Source organism: Podarcis muralis, chromosome 5, assembly GCF_964188315.1.
Source record: "Podarcis muralis chromosome 5, rPodMur119.hap1.1, whole genome shotgun sequence".
NCBI lineage: Eukaryota > Metazoa > Chordata > Lepidosauria > Squamata > Lacertidae > Podarcis > Podarcis muralis.
The window spans coordinates 54096680-54107331 of record NC_135659.1 but is presented as its reverse complement, the minus strand read 5'-3'; the positions used below and the strand labels follow the sequence as shown (position 1 = coordinate 54107331).

The 10652-nt window shown below is 47.4% G+C and overlaps 1 protein-coding gene across 2 annotated transcripts; it reads left to right on the top strand.

The window, feature by feature from the left end:
- Nucleotides 1-434: 434 nt before the first annotated feature.
- CYB561D1 (cytochrome b561 family member D1) lies at nt 435-9472 on the top strand. Of its 2 annotated transcripts, XM_077928840.1 has the most exons (4): nt 521-616; nt 5818-5855; nt 6608-6660; nt 8869-9472. In XM_077928840.1, coding segments are annotated over exons 2-4 (552 nt in total). In that variant the 5' UTR covers nt 521-616; nt 5818-5854; the 3' UTR covers nt 9367-9472. The 2 variants fall into 2 exon arrangements, with proteins under 2 accessions (XP_028589711.2, XP_077784966.1); XM_028733878.2 differs by lacking the exon at nt 6608-6660 and having other exon boundaries at nt 435-616.
- Nucleotides 9473-10652: the final 1180 nt, after the last annotated feature.

The window sequence follows — 10652 nt, the reverse complement described above, 5'->3', positions numbered from 1 at the left end:
CTCCCACCAGATGTCAAAGAGAAAAATAACTACCAAACTTTTAGAAGACATCTGAAGGCAGCCCTGTTTAGGGAAGCTTTTAATGTTTAATAGGTTATTGTATTTTAGTGTTTTGTTGGAAGCCGCCCAGAGTGGCTGGGGAAACCCAGCCAGATAGGTGGGGTATAAATAATAAATTATTGTTGTTGTTGTTGTTGTTGGGGCGGGGGTGGAGATGGGTTGCCGGTGGGGAGAGACGAAGCCTGCCCCAGGACGGAGCCACCTCTGCTGCCTGCCCTCAAGGCGAAACGGGTGAGCCCAAGTGGTGACGCCGCGCCCACGGTGGCCCTTTCCGCGATTCCCTTTCAGCTCCCCCCGAGAGACCCGCCCCGTGGCCTGGGCTCCGCCTCCCTCCCCGGCAGGTGTGCGTCGCCACCTGCAGCAAGCCGCACCCTGCCCGCTCCTTTCCCCGCCTGTAACAACAGCCCAAGGCGGAAGCGTTCTGCAATGTCAGGCGCCCCGGCGAGCGCGGAGCGGCGCGCCCTGCGCTGGCTGCGGCGGGGCTGCGGGGTCCTGGCGCACCTCGCCGCGCTGGGCACCACCGCGCTGCTGCTGCTGCTCTCCAGGCCCGGCACCAGTGAGTTGACTCTCCCTCCCGCTTCCATTCCCAAGGCAAAGTAACGGGACGAAGGGGGGGGGGGGAGGGCACCCGTTCCTCTCCTTGCCCAGGATGCGCCTTGGAAAACGTGCGCCACGGCCACGTTTTTAGGGTACCCAGTTGCTGGACCCGATGGCTCGCTTTCGCAAGGTTAAGTGGCTCTTGCGCTGGAGCTTCTGCTCCCTGCGTTTTCTCCATGGTTAGGCCTGCTCTGAGTCGACCCACTGAAAGTAATGGGCTTGGCTTTAGCAGAGTTGAAAGCTTTAGGTTCCCCTTACCTTTCCAGGCTACACACACGAGGGATTCTACGACCTTTGCAAGAAGGAGAGGTCGATGATTGATGTAAAAATGAGCGGACTGCAAGTGATGTGACAGGGTGGTTGAAGGGATGTTAACAAGGCGACTACACACACAGGCAGGAGACCTGCCACTATCACCACCACATTAAACAAATGTGCACACAGCATTGGCTTGGCTGTAGTAGCAGTTTAACCAGATGTCCTTGCTCCAGTTGCAGTTTCACACTTGTGAATGGACAGCCAACCCACAGACACAATTATTCTCCATACTGCACCCACATTTGAATAATGCACAGGCAATTCTAAATGGAGCATTGTCTAAGTAGTTCACCTGAAACAGTAATCCCAACCCAGCTTGCTTCAAGATATCCCTGTCACTTTCTGCAATGAGCTCAAAAACTGTTGGATTAAAGATCTTACACCTTTGTATAAGCCACTTTGTGCTACTTCAAATGTTATTAACCTATATAATAATAATAATAATATAAAAAACCAGTTTGGTGTATGTAAAATTGTGCAGCCCCCATATTGATTTGCATGTGCAGCAACAGTGTGCATCTTTTCACTGATTATTGTGTGCCTGTGCTAAGCTGAAGCCATTTCTGGTGACGTTACCAGACGTCCCCGTTTCCTGCGGACAGTCCCCGGATTTACAAATCAGTCCCTGACAAAATCCATCTGTTTAGTAGGAAGTTGAAAAGTGTCTCTGGATTCATTGGGAGAAAAAATCTGGTAACCTTAATTTATGGCCTCTGAATGCTCCACCTTTCTGCCAAGGAGCTCAAGGTGGCATACATGACTCTCCATATTAACCTTGCAACAACCCTGGTTGGTTACACTGACGTACGGTGACTGGCCCAAGGTCATCCAGTGAGCTTCATGACTGAGTGATTGGGGCTAGAACCCCAGTCTCCCAGGTCTTAGTCCAGCACTCCAACCACTACATCACAGTGGCTCGTATACACGCAGGGAAAAGGCATGTGCTTAACTGTTTCATATGACAATATATACGTCTTTTCCTACATGGAAATACAGGAGTTCATAATATTTTGAGGTGGATACAACAGCTAGTTGGGGCTTTGTATTGTAAGAGAGCAAGGATATACATGTTCTGGCTCTCTAAAATCCATGACTGTAACCTCGTGAAAGGTATTAGACTTAAGCTTTTAACTGAGCATTTCAGTCCCATTTACTTCAATGGGAAGCCAAAATTCTGGGCATAATTTCCCAGCTTGCTACTCTGTCTGGCCCATTTGCATAGTGCAGTACAGCTACTCAAGCTTGTTCCCATATATTTTAACATAGCATTATATTCTGCCTAGTTTTCAGCAATCATTTAAATGCTATAGCTGCCTTTTGTAATTTATTAATAGCCAGTGTGGGTGTTTTTGTGAGTCCTTTCTAGTGAAGTCTGGAATGGTTTTTTATCTTCCGTTCTGGCTGCTGGAAGTCTTATTTTAGAACATGACAGCTCTATAGTACATAATGGATGTTTCTTATTTCAGAATCCAGCAGCTTCAGTGAACTTTATAGGGCAGACACACCAGATCTCTGCAGGCTCTTGTTTTTGAAATTTTGATCCGGCAGTCCTATTGTGTCTGTCTGTGTTAACATAGTTTGGCATTTTTTTTAGGTTTGAGCTTTTTATACATGCTTTTAATAACTGGGCATGAGTCAACCACAGCTAAGCACTTTGAAATGGAGAGCTTCCATTGGAATTAAGCACATGCATAAGTCTTCCACTAAAATCAACAAGGCAATTAATATGCAATTACAATCTGATTCCTACTGAGTTTGAGTGGTTCATGCTGTATCTTAGGAGGACTGGGTGGTATTCAACTAAGTTTTTTATTCAGAGCCCTGCTACTACAATCAATGGACCTAACTTAGCCATGTTTATTAATTTCAGTGGGTTTACTCTGGGTAAAACTTAGTTGAATATCACCCCTTGTTCTCCTGAACTATAAAGGAATAGCTGAGGCCTGCCCATTGGGAAAAGTCTTTTCCTCCTTCCAACTTTTGAATTAGAACATCTTCTTTCTAACCCTAGTCTTAATAGAACAGGAACATGAGGGGGAAATCCACCTACAATAGAGCAGAAGTTCTAACGTTTCGTATGGTTGGAGAAGTCTTTGTAATAATAATAATAATAATAATAATTTATTATTTGTACCCCGCCCATCTGGCTGGGTTTCCCCAGCCACTCTGGGCGGCTTCCATAGAAACCAAAACCCCCACTAAAATATCATACATTAAAAACTTCCCTGAACAGGGCTGCCTTAAGATGTCTTCTGAATGTCAGGTAGTTGTTTATCGTTTTGACATCTGATGGGAGGGCATTCCACAGGGCAGGCGCCACTACTGAAAAGGCCCTCTGCCTGGTTCCCTGTAGCTTTGCTTCTCGCAATGAGGGAACCGCCAGAAGGCCCTCGGCGCTGGACCTCAGCGTCCGGGCAGAACGATGGGGGTGGAGACGCTCCTTCAGGTATACTGGGCCGAGGCCATTTAGGGCTTTAAAGGTCAACACCAGCACTTTGAATTGTGCTCGGAAACGTACTGGGAGCCAATGTAGGTCTTTCAAGACCGGTGTTATGTGGTCTCGGCGGCCGCCTCCAGTCACCAGTCTAGCTGCCGCATTCTGGATTAGCTGTAGTTTCCGAGTCACCTTCAAAGGTAGCCCCACGTAGAGCGCATTGCAGTAGTCCAAGCGGGAGATAACTAGAGCATGCACCACTCTGGCGAGACAGTCCGCGGGCAGGTAGGGTCTCAGCCTGCGTACCAGGTGGAGTTGGTAGACAGCTGCCCTGGATACAGAATTGACCTGCGCCTCCATGGACAGCTGTGAGTCCAAAATGACTCCCAGGCTACGCACCTGGTCCTTCAGGGGCACAGTTACCCCATTCAGGACCAGGGAGTCCTCCACACCAGCCCGCCCCCTGTCCCCCAAAAACAGTACTTCTGTCTTGTCAGGATTCAACTTCAACCCATTAGCCGCCATCCATCCTCCAACCGCCTCCAGGCACTCACACAGGACCTTCACCGCCTTCACTGGCTCTGATTTGAAAGAGAGGTAGAGCTGGGTATCATCTGCATATTGATGGACACCCAGTCCAAACCCCCTGATGATCTCTCCCAGCGGCTTCATATAGATGTTAAAAAGCATGGGGGAGAGGACGGAACCCTGAGGTACCCCACAAGTGAGGGCCCAAGGGTCTGAACACTCATCCCCCACCACCACTTTCTGAACACGGCCCAGGAGGAAGGAGCGGAACCACTGTATAACAGTGCCCCCAGCTCCCAACCCCTCTAGACGGTCCAGAAGGATGTTATGGTCGATTGTATCAAAGGCCGCTGAGAGATCCAGCAGAACTAGGAAACAGCTCTCACCTTTGTCCCTAGCTCGCCGGAGATCATCAACCAGTGCGACCAAGGCAGTTTCAGTCCCATGATGAGGCCTGAACCCCGATTGGAAGGGATCCAAATGGTCCGCATCCTCCAGGCGTGCCTGGAGTTGTTCAGCAACCACACGCTCAATCACCTTGCCCAAGAATGGAAGATTTGAGACTGGGCGATAGTTGGCCATACTGGCCGGGTCTAAAGATGGTTTTTTAAGAAGCGGTTTAATGACCGCCTCTTTCAGAGGATCTGGGAATGTTCCCTCACAGAGGGAAGCATTCACCACCCCGCAGAGCCCATCGCCCAGCCCTTCCCGGCTTGCTTTTATTAGCCAGGATGGGCAAGGATCAAAGAGACAGGTGGTTGGTTTCACGCGTCCAAGCAGCCTGTCCACATCCTCGGGGGTAACGGATTGAAATTGGTTCCATGCAACTTGACCAGACAGAGCTCTAGCACTCTCCCGCCCCAGCCCTGCTCCCACGGTGGTGTCTAGCTCCTTCCGAATATGAGTGATTTTATCTGCAAAAAACTTTGCAAAATCGTTGCAGGAGATCTTGGGGTCTTTACAAGGCCCCGATGTTAAAGGTGGTTCCGTTAAATTGCGGACCACCTGAAAGAGTCTCCTGCTACTATTTTCTGCAGATGCAATAGAGGCGGTGAAGAAAGTCTTCTTCGCCGTCGCTATCGCCACTTGGTAGGCTCGACGTTGAACTCTAACCTGTGTCCGGTCAGATTTGGAGTGAGTTTTCTGCCACCGACGCTCTAGCCGTCTCAGCGATTGTTTCATCGCCCTCAGCTCCGAAGAAAACCACGGGGCTGTCCGGGCTCCATGCAATCGGAGAGGGCACTTCGGAGCCAGACAGTCGATAGCCCTTGTTAACTCCACATTCCAGCGGGCCACCAGGGAATCAGCTGAAAGGCCATCAACATGGGATAAAGCATCCCCTACCACTCTCTGGAAACCATTTGTACGTTCACTGGGCTTTTTAAGAAGCCCTCCACTTCTGCCATAGAATCCCTGACTGTTACAAAGGATGCTTTAAGGGACACAGTCCACAGATACAGGGTTATGGCTAGGCCCGCACAAATTAAAAGTTCATTTTGTGTTCCCTTGTGGTTGCTTATAGCAGGGGGAGAGCAGTAGCAGTGGCCATCGTGGGCAAGCTGCCTATCAGGAAAGTTTGTTTGCTGCTACAGGTACTGACTTTTTATTGAGGTGAGTCTGTTAAGTCCAGATCAGGTTGGTCCAAGCTATGGCAAACACCGCCTCATCTGAAACTCTTGCAAGAAGCATTAACGAGAGTTCCTTCCACATGCCATATGTTTGGAAAACTTGCAGTGATGAGCTATATACATGGATTGTGGTTATGATAGATCAGACTTCCTAGCTTGAAGGGGCTGCTGCAATCAAATCTGTTGTTGAAGTCATGTTTGTTTTTGGACTGGAACACAGTTTTGGCTAAGCATTTTCTCTCTTCCTTATAGGTTTGTTTTCCTGGCACCCTGCGTTCATGTCAATAGCAGTAAGTTGCTTCCTGCTTATTCAGTACATCTGAGGAATGTTGTCTGTTTTTGCCTAGGGAGAATATAGCAGAAAGCCTAGAGATATGTACACACACTAATCTTTTAGAGAGGTGGAAGGGCTTCTGTCCTCCTTTCGCAGCTGACAATACACACATTAATTTCTCCCTGTAGTGAGCCTTTCAGATAAACCTGTATTTGCAGTGCCTTGGGATGTACTTGCTAAAATCCAAAATGCTCTCCAGAAGCTCTGCCAGCACTTCTAAATGGACATGTGTTTTCGTTGTGGCTATATTTCAAGCATGTTTGCGATAATGGCTCCAATAGGACCACATGCTTCCCTCTCTTACACATGCTTAGTGGGGTTTTCTTTAAGGCGGAGATGGGGAATCTTTGACCCTCCAGATGTTGCTGGACTTAAACTTCCATCGTCCCTGACCAGTGGCCCTGCTGACTATTGGGAGGCTACATGTTCCCCATCCTTGTGGTTTCCCCCCACACTTTTACAATGACATACTATGGCCAGCATCGTTCTCCTTGTCACATCACCCCAACCCCCTAAGCCTTTTCACTTCTGAACTTGAGTCACTTTCCCCCTTCATGTGCTTCTTGGGTATGTGCTAAGTAAACGATTATGTCACAGGATTGTGTTGAGCTGTCAAGCTATCAAACAGAATAAAGGTAAGTTGGGGAGGTTATTGTTCTTGCAATAACATTTCTTTTTGTCCTATCCTATTCTTTTTACCTGCTGTAGTGGATTGGTGTTTGTGCTTCTTTCAAGAAAGAAAAAACTCTGCAAAGCTTTCTGTATGCTATTTCAATATTTTTTAATAATAATAATAATAATAATAATAATAATAATAATAATATGCATGTGCCTTCTACTGCTATAGAGGGGACATCTCCAGAGATGCCTCTCCTCTGACAAAAGGAGCAAATTGCCTGCCAAAGATTTTCTTCCCCTTCCCCACAGCATTACATATGTACAAGAGGTGACACCACTAGACGGAAACTGCTCTCACTCTCCTGAAAAAGTGATTAGCTGTTCATAACCTAAAATTGCACAGTCCATTTCCCTAGCAGATAGTCTCTGTACTCATAATACTGAACTATATTCTAGTAAATTATTGTGTTTAATTTGTGCATTATTTTTTTACAAGCCACCTTGGAGGTTTCTTTGGAACTGAAAGATGGGATTAAAATGGTCTCATAAATAAACCCCAGACTGGAACCATCTAGAGTCTTGGCAGCTTGTCTGTTGCACGCACTTGCAATAAATAACTTTTCTTTTGTTGCAAAATGGCACCTCCTAGCTTGGCCCCTTGAATCTTCCTTCAGCAGTTATGCTGCATCTGAAGAGTCAAATATGCCTATCATTGCCAAGAATGAAAGTGCTGCCCTATATCAAAGCTTCTCTGTGAACATCTTGCTCTCAGCCAGGAGCCAATAACGTTTGGATTTCAAATAAAGGCCACAACGTCTTATGTTATGCAGCTTTTTAAAGAAGCTGTGGATTGGTAAGGCAGGTCAGTATCACAGTGACCTGTTCTTTTGATTCAGCACTAAAGTGCATACCAAGAAGTAAAGAGAAAGTGTCCTGGGGGGAACTGGTTTCTTTCCCCACCCTGTGGGATGCCCACAAATCTCAAGAGCAAAGCTAGATGTGCAGGGCTGCAGCCATCTATTTCAGGCATGTAGAGGAGGATGGCTGAAAGCCCACCATGACTGTAGACAGTGCTGTGAGTGCATATGCAAAGGATTAATGTTATGTGCTAGCAATGCCTTTACAGAGCTGTTGCCATAAAGCTGTACTTCCCAGTGTTCAGGGAGCTGTGATAGTTAATCCAAATTAAAACTGCTTTTAAGCATACACTATAGATGTACATCTCATTTCTCTGTTCTTCCTCTGCTGGAGGAAAATGACTTATTCCACTGCAGGGCCACTGTGCAAATAGCAACAGATAGGTAGTTTCAATGGTAGGTTGACCATATGTTTTCTTTAAAAAGGATGCACCCAATACATGCCAGACTTGGCATCTCGACCAATCCTCAGATCTTTCCATTGTTGTTGTTGTTGTTGTTGTTGTTGTTGTTGTTGTTGTTGTTGTTGTTGTTGTTGTTTGAAGTGGGCCTAATAGGTGGAGCAGTAGTGGAACCCAAAATGGTCCAGCAAGTTCAGAACCAGCACCAGGCTTTGGAGTGCCAATGGGAGGATGCCCCTCCTCCTGGTCACTGCCAGTCCTGCCCATTTGCTTAGCCTCTCCCTTTGGACCCAATCTGCACAACCACCCCAAGGGAGGATGCATAGCAAGAGAAGGATGTTGCTGGTAGGTGAACCAGCAGGGACAGCGAGGAGGAGGAGAACCACCTGGGCCAGGAAACTTCAGGGTCAGCAGCATTCCTCTCCACAAGGATATCAGCCTCAGCAGATGCCCAGTGGTGCTAACCTCCCAATGCCAGCCCTGTGCAACTCTTCTTGGTATGTTATAAGCCACCCTAGATAACACCAACTCATGAGACCCGTTTATGTACCTGGCAGAAGAGCTCCCCCTGCCACACCGGACCGTGTCAATTCAGGTTGCAAATGAGAAGTGTGTTCTGAATGCTCTTGAAAAATGAACAACACTCCCCATCATCAACACCCATACCTGGATATAGGAAAAACAACATGCAGGGGAGAAGGCTGGGCTGAATACTTTCCCCTGAACTGCTAGTCATAAGTGTACAGGGAGTTTACTAGCTATTGGAGCATTGCAAGCATGCATTATTTGACACTTGGCTGCCCTGAGTGGTGAATGAATGAAAGGTGTAGGGTATAGCTCCACTTTTAACTTAAAAACCAGCCAATCTGCAGTCTGAAGTGGTGCCATAGAGGCTTACTGCCTGCTATGACTAAGTAATAACTGGTTCCAAAGCTTTGGCTGTGCTTCTGTGCTTGTTGTTTTGAAGATTATTTGATTGGGAAGGTGACTTGGGCTCCACTGCTAGGTTGCTAATGGGTTCTTGTATTCCCAGTTCTGCCTGTGCCTGACGGAAGCCATCCTGATCTTCTCGCCAGAGGGCCTCCTCTTCTGCTCCTGCTCCCACAAAATGAAAGTGCAGCTGCACTGGACTGCCCAGACGCTGGCCCTTGTGGCTGCCACACTGGGCTTGGCCTTCATTGTCTCCAGCAAGAACCGGAGTGAGCTTCCACACCTGGTCTCCTGGCACAGTGTTCTGGGCCTCCTGACTCTCCTGGCAGCTTGTGGGCAGGTCTTGTGTGGATTCTGCCTTCGCTTTCCTCGGCTGCTGAGAATATCGTCCGTGGGTCGCCTCCGCCTTGTCCACATGATATATGGACTGATTGTTTATCTGCTAGCCACCTTCACTGTGGCCCTGGGCATTTATTCTGACTGGTTTCAGGCCCAGATTAAAGGGGTGGCTTGGTACTTCTGCCTGGGGTTACCTTTCTGTCCTGCTTTGGTTATTGTGAAACAGATTACTAGAACTCGTAAGAAGAGACAGTACATTTGAGTCTTGGATCCCATCAGAACCCACCGGAATCAATATCTCATCCCCATTGTTTTCTCCTATCCTTAGTATTTATAACAGCTGAATTTAGCCTTCTGTTGACACCTGATTCTGTGTTTTGTGTGCTGCGCCGTGTTTTGTCAAAGTGACGTTTTGTTTTGTTTTAGGTCAAGTACATGCTAATACTAGTACTCCAGCATTCTGGAAATATGCTGATTCAATTTTCCAGCTCATTGATCAGGTAGACTCAAGTGCTTGGCTGAGCCTCATGCTTGAGTCTGGGTGCTTTTCCAGAAAACAGGATCAACAACTTGCTGTCTGCATGTTTCCAGTAGGACTTCATGACTATTGTGTCTTCAAAAATAGATGCAGAGAAGCAATGGGGTTGGTTTTGAGCAATATTTCATAGTTTCTGGTGATTCTTAGATTCTGAAATGCTTCAGTAACTAGACGTGTAGCCACCCACAAGCTAGGAACTTCATGGGTTATACTCACCTGGTTTCAGTGCTTCTAGAATTGTTCTTCCCTCACCTGTCCAACGCCTGTGCTCTCCTCATGGTGCTTCACTCCCTCACCAGTTCCTTCTTTCTTTTTAGAATCATAGAATTGTAGAGTTGGAAGGGACACCAAGGGTCACCTAGTCCATCATCATCATCATCATCATCATCATCATTATACTATGCACCACCTTTTCTTGTGGGGAGTTTCAAGGTCTGGGAGCAGCCACTGGGAAGACCCTCTTCTGTGTCCCTACGAAGTTTGTCCTGGAGGGTGATGGGACCAAGAGAAAGGCCTCTCCCGAAGATCTCAAAACCCAGCCAGGCTCCCAGAGTGGCTTATATATTATCCATTAAAACAAGACAGCCCCTGCCCCGACGCTGCCTTGCAGGCTTACAATGCTATGCCACACAAGGAAAAAAGGATGTGGAAGGAAGGGGGCAGGGAATCAAACTCAGGCACCAGTTCTTAAAATGACTAGCTGGCATCATTCAAGACTAGGAGGTGCCTGGGGGAGCTTGTCTTTCAGCAGAGCTAATGGAACGAGCTTTGCCTCCCATCACTCCCACTGATGACTCAACATGAGAGCGCTCTTAGACCTTGTTGCTTAAGCAGCTGAAGCAGCAGATAGCTTGGACCTCAGCTGGGTAGGGCTTTATAGGTCATATCCCACACATTGAACTGTCCCTGGAAGCAGACCCACCTTATTTCTGTGACCATAAGTTGTTTCAAATTGTTTTTAAGTTTTAATTGTAACCTGCCCTGGAATCTAAGGGTGAAGGCTGGGTTGT

Bases quoted from the DNA above. Each gene is read 5' to 3' on its own strand.
- CYB561D1 (XM_028733878.2), top strand. From the start codon at position 487: ATGTCAGGCGCCCCGGCGAGCGCGGAGCGGCGCGCCCTGCGCTGGCTG. The intron at 617-5,817 runs GTGAGTTGACTC...TCTTCCTTATAG, and splicing joins GCTCTCCAGGCCCGGCACCA to GTTTGTTTTCCTGGCACCCT. The intron at 5,856-8,868 runs GTAAGTTGCTTC...TTGTATTCCCAG, and splicing joins CTGCGTTCATGTCAATAGCA to TTCTGCCTGTGCCTGACGGA.